At 41.0% G+C, this 18266-nt stretch overlaps 1 protein-coding gene and 2 long non-coding RNA genes across 3 annotated transcripts in view; 2 read left to right on the top strand and 1 right to left on the bottom strand.

The window, feature by feature from the left end:
* The window catches only part of LOC145459277 (uncharacterized), a 416587-nt gene that overhangs the window by 179927 nt on the left and 218394 nt on the right, over positions 1 to 18266 (top strand). The window lies entirely within an intron of this gene.
* LOC145459298 (uncharacterized) lies at positions 5992 to 7329 on the top strand. The gene is made up of 2 exons (XR_013921340.1): positions 5992 to 6418; positions 6454 to 7329. It is a non-coding gene; the product is annotated as an uncharacterized LOC145459298 (long non-coding RNA).
* On the bottom strand, positions 6885 to 16902 carry LOC145459070 (proliferation-associated protein 2G4-like). Its single transcript, XM_080337666.1, has 8 exons — positions 16763 to 16902; positions 15848 to 15976; positions 14915 to 15020; positions 13975 to 14137; positions 13304 to 13446; positions 10662 to 10822; positions 8959 to 9233; positions 6885 to 7329 (listed from the first exon to the last, which is right to left on the bottom strand). The coding sequence occupies exons 1-8, from the start codon at positions 16848 to 16850 to the stop codon at positions 7225 to 7227; spliced, it is 1170 nt and encodes a 389-aa protein (XP_080193792.1). The 5' UTR covers positions 16851 to 16902; the 3' UTR covers positions 6885 to 7224.

Genomic DNA, 18266 nt, shown 5'->3' with positions numbered 1-18266 from the left:
AGTCACTAAATATTCACGAACGGAAAGCTGGATGTTTCGAGCAAACTGAGCGTCTGAGAGTTACCGGGGGGGGGCTATAGGTATCTAACCGTAACTTCTCGGGGGCTCCACCCCCCAGACCCCGCTTGCGCACATGTTATAATTACCTATCTTTCACCGCGTCAAGGTTTGCCCAGATGCTGGATTCAGCCATATCTATTATTGCATGTGTGCAAGGATAGACTACATCAAAACTAAGTAATTCTACCGCATGCAGAGACGTGCTGATTATAGGGATACGGGACTTTCCTAACAAATGCAGAGATTTGATGATGATTGACACATCTGCACGGAATCATATTCTTGATTGGTACACGGATTTCCGTGTTTAATCGCTATTATCCCTGAAAAAAAGTACATGAACCAAAGAGGGGGGGCCCCTTCGACCAGGGGGGGGCCCGGGCGACCGCCCACCTCGCCCACCCCAAAAGCCACCACTGGTTGGGAAGCATTGCTCTGGAACAGTCCATATTAGTGTGATAATAATACCAACTTACACTGATGAATTATTCTAACCTTCACTGACACTAATATCGGTAATAACTACGCAGCCTGCTGTGATTCATACCTCAAAATAGGAGTAGTCTGATTGGAAATCCTGAATATTATTAAAGACTGTGATTTGATTGATTCAAAACTGCCACTCACCGTCGACATGGCATCACTTTTCTAACCAGGCTAGACATCAGGGACAAACAATACCCAAAGACTTCAATTCTTGAAAACTTAAGAGGCGAATCATAGCCTGAATTTCGCAGTTGATTACTGCGGAGTTGCGACAGGGATTATACGAAATTGACGAATTTTCAACCGCGAATCAGAAACTTTCCCAACAATGATACTCTCGTGTTTTGCGTCTACACAGTATGAGGTTTGTTTAGCTTACACGTGTACGTTCGTACTTTGTTAACCCAGGGATCAAGGATTAGCAATACCAAAATCTCTACCCGACACATATGTTATTTCAAACTGTCATTTTATTGATGTTTGCCATAACGCTTTAGCAGATATTTTGCTTCATACCATAGTTTTCGTTGTGCAGTTTGAAAATTGCCCTAGTACTAGGGATGGTCTGAACCTCTGAAAGGTTCTGGTTCGTGTGAACGTGAACCTTTTTGAAAGGTTCTGTGTGAACGCGAACGTGAACCTCATGACGTCATATTGCTAATTCAAGCCCTACATTTTAGTGAGGTGATAGCCTAGGGTTACCATATTTTTGTGAAGCAAATTCCGGACACTTTTTAGCGCCCACTAGCGGATTTTAAAATGAGGTGTAACTCATTGACCGTCAATATGACGTCACACTGGCAAAGCATTGCCATTGACTGTATAATACACTATACCGGAATGGAGTGGAGCATATGTCATGAATTAGGTCATCTGCAGGGCTGTGGAGTCGGTAAATTCTACCACCGACTCCGGCTCCGACTCCGACTCCACACATTTTCAATATACCGACTCGGACTCCTGAGTCTTCAAACGTACCGACTCCGACTCCGACTCCTGGGTTTTTAAACGTACCGACTCCGACTCCCGACTCCGACTCGAGCATTATGACCAATTTACTTCGAAAATTATATGCCACATTGTCGGTTAAATAACTATCATACAACCATTAAACATATGCAAACATATGATTAACGGTGGCGTGCAAAATTGTTTCATTGTGGAACAGCTCGAATTATCCACAATGCAATTAACATGAAAGAAAGATTTACTAAATATCCTTCCTTTTCCAAGTTTTTATAGAATGGACTCTCCAATATACTGAAATGTATGAATCATTCAAATATGGCAGATATCCAATCCTGTATAATAAAAATGTAGATAAAAAATCCAAGTGTAGCTCTTGTGCATGATTCAGCAACTAATAAAGAGATTGAACTTACTAATTTTGTCATTACACACTATCCTGATTACAAGCACACGCACTCTTACTAGGCTACTAATAGACGTTGGTCATAAATTGAATTTAGTGAAGTAGTCAAAGACCATAGCCTATGTCTAGTCTACATGTACTTACTCAAGTATTCAAGGATTGGGACTTGCAATCTTTCTTAATCATTTGCTCGACCCAAACAGCTAAGCTACACTACAAATATTTTCAATTTTGTCAAGTGGGAAGCATTGTTTGGTCATATTTACATGATTCTTACAATTTTACAAGGCCAGCCGATGCATTTGCTCTGTCACAGTACCATGGTATAATTCCAAAAATTGCATCAATTTTGACTGCATCGCGAAAACGCATATTGCGATTTTCTTCCCCTCTGCAACTGAGTTGTAATTTGCAAGCAGCACCGTAACTGCCGCACCCCAAACCCCCCAATTGGGGGGGGGGGGGGCGAGCTCGAAAGGGGCCCAAAATTATTTCGTGAATTAGCATAAATCATAGAGCATTTTTTGAAAATTTATGCAATTTTTTTATATTATTGGGTATTGGGACATTACCGAGCCACGACCCACCAAGACATACAATCAAGTTTTAGGTCATATAACATGCGACTCCAAGAAGTGTGCCAGAACGATCGGCAGCGAGAAAAGCTTGGCCGAAAAGGTCTATGCCCTTACGCAGACAGAAAACTTCATTATATAGGCTATATAAAATACATATAGGTTTAATTGTCCATAGGCGCCTGAATGACTGGGGCCGAATGTTCCTGTCTTTGCAATCTGAACCTCACAAGACAAATACCATCCCGCTGGGAAAAATTTTATGCCAGGGAAGAAATACCAATTTGAAATCGTGTGCGTCTCTTAGTTTAGAAGCCTACGTTTGGGCAATTCTATATTTTTTGATATAGTAGACTGGAAGTCACGAAATAACATCATGTAACGAAGTCATATCAACGGGTCCGCCCGCCCGAAGATGTTTAATCAATATTTACGGGCCCTCCCGTTTTCAAGACACTTCACTCAGCTCTACCGGTAAATCTAATTACGTGAGTAGAGAGGACAATAAATTGATAGCATAATCTATATGCAATCGCCGATCTGATTGACCGATTTGATCATAAATCATCGAAAATTTTCTCGCTTCGCGCTGGCTCGGCTCACATTACAGTACAGATGATTTCGTGACAAACGCGAACAACGTGATGGGGGCCTGACGAGGTGCTGTTTCCGTCCTTCCAACGGGTATACGCCCGAAGATGTTGAGTTATTATTGAGTGGTCCTACCTTTTCAAACACACCTCACTCAGCTCTACCGACAAATCTCATTACGTCAGCAGAGAGAAGATAAAAATTGATAACAAATACGCAATTCCCGATCATACTGACCGATGAAATCATGAATTCTAGAAATTTTCCGCGCCTCGCGCGCTTAGGCGACAAAACCTGATTCACCGAACAAACTCCCGATGATCATGATGAATAGTGGTAAACAGTGTATTGCCGGACGTTCGCCCCCCAGACGTTCGGTCTATAACCGGGGGGCCCAGACCAAAGTTTGGAGGGGGGGGGGGGCTGACGAGGTGCTGTTACGGCCCTGTTTGCAAGTAATGTCTAATTGTATCTATATCAGGGGTGGGAAACTTTTTCGGCCAAAGGGACACATGAGATTTACGAACCATTGCGCGGGCAACTGGAATGTTGATAACCTTTTTTAGTCGTCCGATAGGAGCGAACCGAATTAGGTAACATTGCAAACAAGACTTATATAAATGCGCTCTAAAATTGATAACAATATATCATGCAACGGTGCAGTGCGCAATCAGGCCCTGGTCGCGCCAAGCGCGAAATTTTTTTGCAAGATAATGACTGAATTATATCAATAAATATGTTGATAGCATACATTGGGGGTCGCAACTGTATACCACTGGGCTCATTTGGCAAGGACAGGATTATTCGACGTTTAGACATAGCAAAATCGACGATATCAGTGAACATGCCTCTATCATTTTGTGCAAATGTTTTGTCGACGATCTCGCTGCGAGTGCACAAGCGAAGCCGCATGTTGGACGACACGTTATCTCCTAATTGCGAATATAGTTAGACTCAATTCTGTGAATAATAGGTATTTATAATTTTCAGATGGGGGCTCAAATACTGAATGCAATAAATCTAGTGACAATGAATCATGCGAAGTACCGAGAAAAATTTCAAGTCAAATAAATCTGCTATGAAATATTCTACTTTATGGTCGTGTACGAAGATCTGGGATAAATGTGGCTGGCCCCTGGATACGTCAATGCGTCAGAACTGTTGTTTAAGTCATCATCAAATTTCGCGGTCATGCTAATGAAATTTCGGTTGACCTTGCAATTGTACCTGATGTTATAAATAATTTCGAGAATTACCTCGCAGGCCACACCTAACCTTATCGTGTGCCAAATTTGGCCCGCGTGCCACGGGCTGGCGCCACCTGATCTGTATGGTCATTAATAACAGTGATTGGTGTACATAAAATTATATTGAAAATTCTTTGAAAGCAAATGTTTTCATGATAGAGAAAGTTGGAGTCGGAGTCGAAGTCACGGTCATTCTCACAAACTCCGACTCCGACTCTAGTCAGTATTTTCCCACCGACTCCGACTCCAACTATTATAGTTTTCACGACTCCGACTCCATCAAGCGAAAATTACCCAGACTCCGACTCCACAGCCCTGGCCATCTGTAATGTGAGCTCTGGTGATTGCTACTTGCTTGCTATGGTCTGTGTGTGATTATCTCTTACTACTATCTCTCTCTCTAGTAGTTTCCCTAAACGCATGAGCGATCTCGTCTTCTCGTTGTTGTGATTGTGCGACGTGCGTGCATGTATGTATGTATGTATTAGCACAGTCTGCAATAAATTCATCCACGGGCCGGATGAAATCATCTGGCGGGCCGTGTCTGGCCCGTCAGGATTGCGATTAGCAGTCCTGCTATACTGTTGGGCTATCGGTATATGTGAAATCAGATCCGAAACAACAATTTTTTTTCTCCTCCACAACCCCCCCTTCCGCACAAAAAAGCACTGATCTTGGGCCCACCATAGGATAGTCGATGTAACTTGTTGGGCACTTACTATATGCATTTGGCTGGTAAATTTTAGGTATGAATTCTGTCAATAATATTGATTCTTCCATATATTAGACTACTGTAAAATGCTCCAGCAGGTTGCACATCCGGTGATTTCCAATTTTGTATGGTCGCGACCTCATTTCACACTTGAAAATGTTCCGTGGCAAAGCTCAAGATCATCGCGATCCCCAGACAAAGGCGAAAGACCCCAAGATTTGGAACCACTGTCTGTGATTGAAGCATCCAATTGGCCTTAACCAACTCTAGGAATATACCGTTAGCTTAGTTAGAGTTATTTCAGTAAATGATGGGTATTTATATTACTTTTGATTGCAATTTTTGGAGAGGGTGGTGCCTGGTGCCCATACTAATATCATTATACGTTGCATTAACTCGCGGGCGGCGCGAAGAACAATTTTGAATAGCATAAATCTGCTTGAAAATAGAATTGTTTACGTTGATTTACGAAAAACTTTTGAGCCTGCTTCAAGCCTTCAAAATTCCGGACATTTAGGCATATTTTAGAAATTCCTCCCGGACGCAGATTTTTCAGGGAAATTCCGGACATGTCCGGGAAATTCCGGACGTATGGCAACCCCATGATAGCCTATATTATTAATGTACACGATACCTAGCGACGTCCCGGCCCTAAGAATGCCACAATGCTGAAGTACATATTGACGTTTTGAACGTCGCCAATTGTATCAACTGGGGAAATCAAATGATTTAATAATCCCATAAAGTCAACATCTTCCGTCGCTTTGCAAACAGTTTCGACGGGGACTTGCAAGGGAATATTAGATTGCGCCTTAACCGTCTAGGCCAGACCGGACAATGTATTCGGCGTCTCAGTGTTGCTACGTTTCTCCTATCTTTTCATTGTATCGCAGTCTTGTGATGTTTTGAAACGATGAAAATATTAATAAACCTGACTGACTGACGTTGATATTGAGAGAAGTGTTAAACGGGTTTCCATATTTGTGAACGATATTACCCAATTAACAAGTTATACAGCAGTAGCCAACACCCCAACCGCACGGATTTGGTTTTTATGGTAATTGGTTCAGTAAGCATCATTCACTGACTACCTATAGTACCTACATGTAGTGTATTTCGCTCTTAATGTTGTGAGATTGCGGGTCAAGCTCACAGCAGGGAGTCACTATAACTATTCGAGCAAACTTGCGCAACAATGCAAGTAAAATTTTTTGATTTTCAAGGTGCATGCTCGTTTAGTGTTGATCTATATGCTGCCAGCGTCATGCATATGACGGCCCGTATAGTTGTAATGCAATAACATTTAACGAAAGATCTTATAATGAAGTGGAAATTACAATATATGACAAAGGTTCACAGTGCAGAACCTACCAAGGTTCGTTTGTGAACGTGAACCTCTAAATTTCCGAGGTTCACACACAGAACGCGAACGTGAACCTCAAGTTCACACCATCCCTACCTAGTACCATTTGTGGATTTTGAAAAAATCGAGTTCTAGCCGGGCATTAAAAAATAACTGCAGAAAAAACCAGCAACATGTACCATCGTTTGGCGAGACACCGGTGTTCTTGTAGCTACTGCTAGCTCAGAGTTATCACCACTAACAGTGGCGTAGCCAGACCCTTTCCATGTCTAATTTGTACTGATATCCATTTGTAAAGTGGATCCTTTAAAACAGAAATGGAGGAGTTGCTGTGGATTTTTGAACGGTCGGTAGTTCCGGTTTAGAGTTTTGAAAAGTGTGCAGTTCCAGTTGCACGTTTTGAACATCCAGTATTCGGTGTAAGTCTGGCCGCCCTATCCTGTTCTTGCTACCTTCAACCACAAAGCAAACGACGAAATCCAGTTCAAACACAGGCAGATGAACCACCAAGTTCTAATCAGTTCCAAATCCACCACTCTTAAAACAATTATCGTCAAACCAAACACGAAGAAGCAACCCCAGAGAAGTAATATTCCTAGTTGGCTCTCTGCTAGACGAGCGCATCTTCACAGAAAAAGCAGAGCAGCCCATGTCTCTTGTAACATCTTGGGAAAATCATGTTCATGCAAGATCTTACGTAAACTGGATTTTCCTAACATGTTATAAATGAATAAGCTACTCAAATTTGTCTGTCCGACAAGCACATCTCCCACACAACGTAACCCCGCGCCAATAGCACATCTTCGAAACGTGCCATATCAGGCCTGTGCGATCTCTTCCGCGGTATCTTGAGCGGCTTTAGAAGCAGCCTTCTTCTTTTTCTTCTTAGCGGCGCGCTTGCTAGTAGAAGTGTTCAGCAAAGCCTGGAAAAATCATTTGCAAAGTGTTTCCATGCTCCCATTTTCATTCTCATCTAATTCATGGTATTTCTGAAAATGCGGCAGAACTGTATGGTATGAAATGAGCCAAGCTCGGTGTACAATGTAGGCTACATACATTTGTCATTTTCCTGATTATCAACTCTGATTTAACATGAAATGAACTTGGTCGTTATTTTATTTCCAATTCGGAATTGACTTCAATCCGAAAGTTATTGACAATTCTGTAATTCTAATTAAATTTGAAAAAGCTGAAATTATTCTAGTTCTCCAATTCTGGCTAAATGCAATTCACACTTAACCAGAACACATCATCAGACGAAGCTCAACATGGGCTGAAAATTTTGAAAATGTATGTCTTTCGAATTGGATGGAACATGGGAAGACAAATGACGCCATGACTAGAGCCCGACCGTTAACCACGGTATGTTCAGCAGATACGAAAAGAAATATGGAATCGAGATCAACACTCATTTCAAAAACTTCACAGCATCGATTTGTAAAGCTTTACAGGAAGAGACTTGTACAAACTACTAATCTAGTTACTTGACGGTCAGGTACATATCAGTTTTTCAGAAGTTTAGTAGCGGATTTTAAAATACAAGCAGTTCTAACGCGAAACAGTAACTCCATATTGTTAACAATATGAACAATATGTTAACAATAATAATTGTTATTATTAGGAAATTAAAAAAAATTAAATTGTTAATATGTCAACAATATGAAGTTATTGTTTCACGTTATTCTGAAGTTCTGTACCACAAATGGCTTGTACAAGCAGTTCTACTTGCGAATTTTCAAAAGTGACTAGTCTTGGATGTGAGCATTGAAAAGCCTAGTTCTAGCTGCGGATTTGGAAATGTGATTAGTTTAAGCTGCGAGTTTTGTAAAGTGATTAGTTCTAGTCATAGGCGCCGACTTTTATTTTTACATGGGGAGGCCAGATGAAAAAAAGGGAGATGTTTGAAATTATCTCAAATTTACCAAGTCGGCATCAATTTAGTACGGTTAAGTACACGTGCAAATGCTCCTAATACATGGACAGATCAAGCTTCAACGTGTTGACGCGTAAGCTTGTCAGCGAGTCCAGCGGTTAATTAGCGATTCCCCGATCCCGCTCCAACATCATCTATTCGCTATCCACCAACAATTGAATACGGAACCTCGGTGACGACGAACAATTTCACAAATTAATACGATTGAAATCTGCTGTGTAATCTGATCTGCAATGGCACCGATTTCATGCGATTCAGGACGGTTGTTTCGTTTGATAACACGGCCTTAACACACATCTTCTAATGTTTTAGTATTAGCGCCGCTAATCAATTACGTCCGTTCGCGCCACCCAGTAACTTGGCGCCTATGGTTCCAGTGCTAATTGCTAGCTTTGAAAAGTGAGTAATGCCAGTTGTAGTTGTGAATTTTGAAACGCTAGTGGTACTAAATCTAAGCTGCTAGCTTTGAAAGGCGTGTAGGTGTAATTACAAGTATCGAAAAGCGAACAGTTTTAGTTCTAGTTTGGAACTTTGAAAAGTGACCAATTCTAACTGCAAGTTTTGATAAGTTTTATTTGCTAGCTTATAAGAGTCGGTAGTCGCAGCTCCAATTGCTCACCGAAATCTCGGGGTCCTTGACGCTAAACTCAGACTTGTACATCTCCGCTTCGAACGGCCCTGACGTGATCCTCATCGGCGAGTTTGGCATGAGCAAGAGCGTGTACTTGAACTGCGCCACCGTCTCTCCCTCTTTCTCCCAGAGTACGGGAAACGCGGACAAGAGCTCGTGCTTGACGCACTCCACAACGCCCAGCTTGCCTTTCTTCTCGTCTTCGATCGCTCGCAACGTGAAGCACATCGAGCCGAAGCGCTTTTCCACTTCGCTGAACAAGGCTGCAAACAGAACCACTTCACTCAGACCGGGCAACTACACAATTCAAGTTATCTAGGTGGAGCGAAACAGCTGTCCTAGAATTATAAGGATTTTTCAAATGTTACCATCTTCTCTTATTCGAATTATATTCTAATTTCCGCTTTTCCTGAAAATGCCACAGTACTGTATAGTGCGAAATGAGCCAACCTCGGCGTATGGACATATTACATTTTCGTTCTTATGAGATTCAAGTAGGATTCGATAGGAACTGAAATTGATTTGATTGTATTTCTTTCTAATTCGGAATAGAATTGAAGATCAAAGATTTTGCGAGTTCAGCGATTCTAATTCAAGGCCCTTCAATGACTATTGTTTTCATGTGAAATAGCCTATTTGAAAGAAACAAGATTCAAAAACCTAATTTTGAGAGGGCAGAAAACCACTTCAAAATGTGGATGGTTCGGCAGTAATTTGCAGTAAATATTCATCATCAGCTTTTGGCTTTGTCCGAAAATCACGTTTTACTGCTTTTTTTTTCACATTTCATTACTGATGACGTCCAGTTCCCTCTGAACGACAGAATTTCATTAGATGTGTATTGTGGTGAGCATAGGCGCCGATCGCGAAATTGTGTCATTGATTGCCGTGCGCTCGGCAATCATCGTTTGGGACGCTTGCCTGCTTTATCGTGTCTCCGACAAGCCTAGTTTCACTTGCTTGTGCATGAAATCACATCAGCAGTAGGCCCGGTGCCATCGCTGCCTGCACTATCGCATCTGCATTGGCGCGCACGACAGCACTTCCGGACTCGTTGACAAGCTTATCATACGCGCAAGTTTGTTAACACGAAGATATTGCATAATCGGCATTTATGCAGGCACTTAACTCTCATGAATTGATGCTGTATTATCCCTAATTATCAATTCCGTCGGATCATGACGTCATTCCTTTGTGACGTCATCGAACTCGCATGCCTAAGGAAAATTAGCGTTCGGCGCCTATGGTGGTGAGATCTTGTTTTTGGACTCACTGAAAATTTGGGGTTCACCCGGTTCGTGAAGGTATCCACTGTATTAGATGAAGCTAAATTGAGCCTATCAAAAATAACTTTTTGTTCAAATTTTGCTGGCTACACTGTGAAATTGTAAAGTTGTCTAGAAAAACGATGCATAACACATTTGGTTTCATTCCAAATTTTGTTGAAACGAAGAAAATTGGAAAATTTTGGATTTGAAAAATTAGTATTGACAGAAGGAAAAAATCCAAGTATTAATTATAGAACTGTCAGTCGTATAATCAACGCCCAAATTTTCCAATCCAATAGATTCGCTTCTACCGGCTGGAATCGAGTCAAATTCAACATGCAGCGTTTTTAGCAAACTAATATTATTGAACAGCTCTACGCCCCCCTACTATGTAGCATTTGCGCAGAATTGACGAGATCTCACCTCTGGAAGTCTTCATTTTCAATTGGTACATAATCTCCGGGTTGCGTTTGTAAATGGTGGTCCTGGCGTCCATCTCACGAGGTTTTCCCTCACCGGTACTCACCAGAACGTCCACTGCGTATACTTCGTGAACACCAAATTCAATCTCTTCGTGCTCCTGCCTACGAACAACACAAGTTTTAAGTAGGGATGGGTACAATGAGTACTTCAGTCTGAATCGAGTATTAATGAACAGTTCCGAGCAAAGTAGTGAGTGATTTTTACGAGTACTGAATTGATTCGTGCCGCAAAGCAGGCGTGTAGCCAGGGGGATTGTCTCCTATCACTCCATTGTTTTGAGACAATGTCGTTATTCGTTACGGGTATACTGCTAAGCAATTGTTATGTCATAATGGTTAGAGCGACATTGTGAAACAAAATGACATTGAAGCTTGCAAACACACTTCAACGTGGAACGTTAATTCCCACTGATACTAAAGACGTGTTTCAAGATACCGTAGAAGATGAGACTCAACTCCATCAACACTAGAAAAGCTTGTATGATCGCCATTTACGCATGCAGTGTTCACTCAACCCTATTGAATTGATGCTATATTGGTTAATTTGAAAAAATCAAAAAACACCCTTCCATTTCAAACCTCTTTTTCGGCTGGCTAAGCGCCTGCCACAAACTGAGAGTCAAAGGGGAACTGCGCGCTAAAATTGATGTGGTCTCAAATTGAAGGGCAAAATGAAAAAAATTTTGGTCGCAGTCATTTTCTTCAGAACGCCACCGTAATGGAGATGCAATTTATTGAAGTTTCCACAGGACCTTCACGCTCCAGCTGCCGCTTAAACCGTAACATGGCACGATGTCTTCACCGTCGCACTTGCTTGACACGATTAGGCAGTCACGCAGAGAACAAACTTTAGATAGTTGTCAGCCGATGTTATGAAGGAAATTTGTCAACAACTATCTTAACCCTTTCGCCGCGGGTGGATCCTAGAGGATCCATGCACAGTTTTTCACAAACACGCTTCAATCAATGAACAACATCTGGCGTTGTAGGGGTCATAAACGGTTACAATGATCGTCTATAAATAGCGATTGTCGATACGCATACGACCAGCTATATATAACCCATTGCCTTATGGCATAACCTGTTCAAAATACAGAAAAACGTTTCTCGCAAAATACAATGTGTAGCTCAGTTCGCCTGAATGAACGCTAATCTTATAATTCCTTATATCTTCCGTTCTACACGTCGTAAGCAGACACAGTTGTCGTTTTAGAGTAGTTGTTGATCGCAAGAGTTCATTGCAACCATAATATCGGGAATTAGTTGGATAGAACACGCTTCAAATTGGTGTGAAATAAAGCAATACTCTGTTACGTGAAAAATGCGGCGCACGTATGAGCATTGCCGCATAAGGCCATATACATTCACTTACGATTGTCTTATACAGTTGAATGTCACACACATAGTTAGATGCAGTCCATAACACTTCAACAAGATCAGTATCACGAAGGTTGGTCTTATATAAGTTACACGACGCCAGTGCTAAACACTCTAGACATGGGTGTGTAAGTTGGTGCGAGTGTACGGTACTCGCGCCTGTAATAACAAAATCATACAGACAGTTGAATCATCCGTTTTATATGTTATACGAAGTTACTGTAGACTTCAATGAACAGATGTTGATCATATGGCCATATACTGACGAACCTGTATCGGACATTCGATGTGTAGAACACGTTTCAAGTTGATATGAAATGAAGCAACAAGAGAAATCGCGCGCCTATGAGAAGTGTCAAACAAGGCTAATATATTTACTTCCGATGGCCTTGTGCAGTTGCAAATTGAACATTTTGTTAGTTATGTACGATCAATAGTATCTATAAGATCAGTAACATGGATTTGGACTTATATAACTGGATCAGGCAAAGCCAAATAAACACGAATTACAACGCGCGTTGCCTCTATCGCGATGACGTAATCAGCGGCGGCCGTGAGTAACGCTTATAACGAAAACTTCCCAGTCGCGGTGCGCTCAACTGCGTAAAGATTTCAAGCTCAGTAATGTCTTGTTTGAATGCCGAAATTGATATGTAAGACAACCACGTGGTCATTCACCATGGGAAGGATTATGTATCACGTCACGTGAAAACGAAAAACAAATTTCTCTTTCACTTTTGAGAAATCGCGTAGACTGGTTTGAATATCATCGTCACCTCTCTCGCCTGAGCCTTCCGAGTAGCTCAGTTGGCTAGGCTGCTATATCCTGATCACGGCGATATATTGGGCGTCGGTTCAAGTCCCGTTGTTGGCGTTTTATGAACTTTTTGGTTGATGCATTAAAATTTGGCCTGGAGGCCGACCGCGGGAGTAGGGTTAAGTTCGTTCTCTGCGTGACTGCCTAATCGTGTCGAGCAAGTGCGATGGTGAAGACATCGTGCCATGTTACGGGTTAAGGAATGACGCACAGTTGCAGCAGCTGGGGCGTGAAGGTCCTGTGGAAATTTCAATAAATTGCAGCACCCTTAAGGTGGCGTTCTAAGAATATGGCTGCGACCAAAATTTTTGAAGTACATGTTTGAAGATGTTGAGACAATGAAGACATCATTTTTCTATCTCTCTATTGGAGAGCACAATTCTTGCTACCTTTGTCGTTCCGACGGGTTTTGTATGATGCTTTTGGCTCCGTCGATACGATTTTGTTGAAGTTGATGCGACAACATGCCCTCGACCGCCGTGCAGTTGAACGATTCCGCGACAGTTTGAAACGCTTTCGTTACGTCACTATTCTGTAAATAGCAGTCGTCGGATTATTTGTGCAGGCAAAAGAAAATCGATGGCTTTCTAGCAAGCCTAGAGAATTTTCAGCTTTCAAGCTAAGATTTGAATGATAGCTACAGTTATTTAGAAATTACATTAGACTAGAATTAGTGAATTACAAAAAAAATAGTAATTGAATTAAATTCTGAATCAAAAAATACTACAACAGTGGTTCTCAAACTTTTTAGACCGCGACCCAAATCTGAGTTTGAGTGGCATCTCGTGACCCAATCTTGACACATCAAAAAGAGTACATATTTAGTATTCGTATACATTTTATGGACATCTATGACATAGATAACAAGCAGAAAACAGGTGTACGCAACGCAGCTCTATGCAAAATGTCAGACGCATGCTAAATTGGTGTCGGAAGAATCTTATCAATAATTCGAATCCATTTGTATAATACATGTCTCGCTTATTGCCTGTATTTCCCAACACAGCGAGCTTGAACATCTACAAACTGTTGGCAGGTTTTGCCCAGTTGCGAGTCGTACCTTATTGCCAGGCTTGATAAGTCTGAGAGCGGCTTCCGAGCAATAATAGGCGGCCATAATCACGTCGGCTTTTTTCCCAGTAACAGGATTGTCTTTGCTAGCTCCCACCACGAGCGTGTGGGCCACGGATCCGATGAAACCGTCGATATGAGTTGCTAGATCGCTGAAAATAAGACAGGTCAGTACCGGTGTTGATCAGATCCACATCACATTTCAACATATGTCCACACTTGTAAAAGCGACCATGCAGTTCGTTGACAGTCAACTCATTTATCGCTTTTTTGAGTAGGTTTACCATATTTTGGGAATCTGTAGAGGACACTTTCAAAAAAGAGGACATACATGGTAACCCCAAGTTGAGCATTTGCAAAAACATAGTTGCCGAACAACTAGCAACCACGTGTGGTTGTTTGGTGTGAACGGTACTAGTGTTCTGCTGTGTGGTGCTCTAGCAACCATTGCTACCATAACTACTAACAGTGGTGTAGCTAGGGGGTGGGTTTTGGGGGTCGAAACACCTCACATCTAAGCTTGTTCTTGTATTCATGTGGAAAACGGATTCCGATACAATAAAAATGACTGAGCTTCTTCGGAATGATATCTAGACAGTTGTGTTTTAGTTAGTTCGTCAATTCTGGTTCCAGTTGCAAGTTTTGAAAACTGAGTAATTCTAGTTTCTAGTTCTAGTTATGAGTTTTGAGAAGTGAGCAGTGCTAGTTCTGATTGAGAGGTTTGAAAAGTGAGTGGTCCTAGTCACCTTGTTGCAAATTTTGAAAATTGAGTAGAAGGCCACCAATACTGGTGCCAGTTGCAAGTTTTTAAAATTACTAGTTCTAGTTTTGAGTTTCGAAATTTGAGTAGTTCTGTTTGCGAGTTTTGAAAAGTGAGTAGTTCTAGCTGCGCATTTTGAAAATCAAGTTGTTTGCAAAGGTCTACTTACATCTTTACGACATCGCCGGCCTTCAAAATAACTTGCTTTTCGCTTTTTAGAGGTGAAAAATGACATACACAGTTGTTGACGGATATCGAAGTTGGAAAACCAATTCCTGCACGAAAAGATCGGATATTTTATCAGATTTAGAACTGTACACAGATGTCACCAATCATATCATACTCCTACCACGCCGAGAAAAAAACGCATTAATTCATAGGGTTAAGTTCTTAAGTAGCCTACAAGCGTAAATGTAGATCATACATGCAGATTTGGACAACTAGATAATTCTAGTTCTGTTATCTGATTAATTAAAGCTGAATGCCGTTAATCTAATTTGTCAAATGTTTCTATGCCCTAATTCTAATCTAATCTCTGCAGGCACGTAGTCAAGGAGGGGGCTTCGGGGGGGTCAAAACCCCTTACTTTTGAAGCGCGAAAGCCCATCCCTAATCGTGACACCCCGTCCTTTTGAAATGATTGTTCTGACGCTAATAATTGGTTGCAATTCAATCAGTCAAAAAAATCAAAACCCCTCCCTTTTATTTCAAAACCCAATTCTTATTTATCGGCTGGCTACGCGCCTAAATCTCTGGTTTTCCTGTAAATGCTACAGCACTGTATAGTGCGAAATGAGCCAAACTTGGAGTAGACATTTGCCAATCTCTGACTTTTTGGTGTATAAATTTTCAAGTTTTACAGATTTCAGTCTAATCTGATTTGGATAAAGACCGTGCAGCCTAGCTATATTTCTGATTCAGAAGTAATTTGGGAAAGCAGAAAACGTTCTAGCTGTCCAAATAGGCTGATAGGCTAATGTCCAGGCAACACTGGGTTTGTAATTCTAAACAATTTAAAATTTCGAGAATAACTTCGCTTCTACTGGCTGGAATTGATTCAAATTCGTTCTTTAAGCGTGTAGACACAGCTTAGACATACCACCTTTGAGCATTTCTTTTTCTTTCTTGAAAACTCTGGTGGTGTGTTCTTCTATAAGTCTGTCTCCCTCCATACAGAGTTCGATGACGTTGGCACCGTCAACACATTTCTTCACCAATATTTTCAAAATAGCTGGAATAAAATGAGATTTCATCATACGCTGAAAATAACTCTTTCAACAGATAATAACCAAAGATTAAAATGTGCGTGCGAGTTGGACAAGTCAAAACGAGACAGTGTTGAGATCAAGTCACTGAATTTTTGGAGGCGACTCCAGTCAAGTCGAATTTTCAAAGTTCAAGTCAGTTCATTTTGCAAGATAGAATATAGATTGAGTCACTATTTCTTCCGAATCGACTAACCAATTATGATTCAGTTATAAGTTATTATGATCGAACATACAAAAGCGTGCGCGGAACACGGACATAAAAGTACAACAACTTAGTCGAGAACGATTCCTGAATGATTTGAAATGGACATTCTGCTTCTAATCAAGAAAAACTTTAAATTTTGAAACCTCAAGTCAAGTCAGTTTTATAGAGTGTATAGAGTTAGGTGAAGCAATTTGAAAAATTTGACTGGAGTCATCCTAATCCATAGTGACCCGTAGAATCACCCGGGCTATACAAGTCAAAGCCAAAACACAACTACTGCAAGTTTTAACCGCAATTGCGAACTTTTTCATGTTTTTTAGGTAGAAGTGGACAAGAATATGAACAGGTGTGATGTAATTGAAGGATTGTTGCATCATAATAAACTATATATATACACTCAGAGTGACAATTTCATGTTTAACAAAGTTGAAGGTTGGGAAATCTTGGCGTCATATATCATTACAGCAGACTACAGCATAGATGCCGCAAGAATTGAATAACTGAATCTAGTCCGCATATCACACAAACGAAGCTTTCAACTTACTGTTCGCCATATCGCCGGCCATTTTGTACTTTGTGACAACGACATCCTCAGCAATCGTTTGTTCTGAATCAGACTCGGAGTCAGACATTCTGTTTGATCTGACTGCTTGGAATTAAAACCAAAAGTATAGGTAAAAATCTGGAAACAAATGTATCAGTTGATATGGAATCTCAAGTATAACTATAATATCTAAGCAGCTGAGTTGCAACTGAGATCTTTACCATTTATTATCAGACTTGTATCCACTATATATACCAATCTATAGTCGACAGTGAACTATATAGCTACGGGTATTCTGAGTAGTTCCAGTTCTAGTTCCGCAGTGCAAAAACTCAGTTGCCGAAAAACTATAGGAAACATGCGTTGCCGTGAATCATGATATACCGTGTTGTGTCTATTGTGTGATGTTAATTGTTCCGGCAGCCATTGCTAGCTCAGAAGCAGAACTAGTCATAGTCACTAGTATATCACAACTAACTGGTGTAGGGTGGGTTTTGGGGTTGAAACCCCTGCCATTACAAACCAGAAACCCTGTCCTTTTGAAATGCTGATTGCATCTTCAATATTTCTCAGCTCCCCTGCAAATTAGTAATTTTTTATTGGCAGCAGTTATTTGTTAGTTGCGGATTTTTAAACGTCATTGGTTCTAGTTCAAATTGCGCATTCTCAAAAAAACAGTAGGTTTTACAAGTTTGGTGTCACTGCATCGAGCGCCGGTCACAGTTATACTATATACAAAAGTTGCAATTTGCGCACAAAAACCGTGTTTTTCTACGCACCACCTCTGCTTTAACTAAGTACTGGGTGAAGACAAATCCGCGTAAAAATACACGTTTTTAATGATTCTGTCCCCTATCCATGAGTCCCATTCAAAGAAATCATCGTCCACACGGCATATAGCCGAGGCGTATTCGCCATTATCTCCATTCGCCAACCACGAGTTTGCGGAAAGCGCGCAAGGAGGCGAGTACGGTTTGTATTGGTTAGCAACATCGGCTATATCAGCACTTGAGAACTGTCTGAGAACTGGGAACTGAGAACTGGGATGCCATCAGGATATTTCGGATAAACCCAGATGCGGGCGTTCAAAATGTCAGAAAAACTAAGATTACATATTTTACTCAAATTGTCATGAGGATAACCATGAGTGATAAAGTCACTGACCACAGTCACAATAACGAAGAGGTAATTTCCAGCCTGTATAATTGAAATTCAAATAGTTCTAAAAGCCGTCTTTCGTTCATTCAGTAAAGATGATAGTTTGACTCGATTTGTAACCATGTATTTTATATCCAGTAAAGGCGTATTATTCAACAGTCACCCACCTCGCAGAAACGACACGAAATGGCTCGGTTGTCAGATGTCGACACTATTATTTCAGTGATGCAGGCGCCATTACCAGGGTCCAAGGTTACCATATTTTGGAATCAATAAAAGGTGGACACTTTTACCCAATCATAATTCAATTCAATTCAATTTATTGCTACAGTATCCGTCATTTCAA

This window comes from Botryllus schlosseri, chromosome 2 (assembly GCF_051294905.1).
Source record: "Botryllus schlosseri isolate E-star chromosome 2, Bs_hap1, whole genome shotgun sequence".
In the NCBI taxonomy this organism is placed as follows: Eukaryota; Metazoa; Chordata; class Ascidiacea; order Stolidobranchia; family Styelidae; genus Botryllus; species Botryllus schlosseri.
The sequence above is the reverse complement of the archived record's forward strand: the minus strand, read 5'-3'. Positions and strand labels throughout refer to the sequence as shown.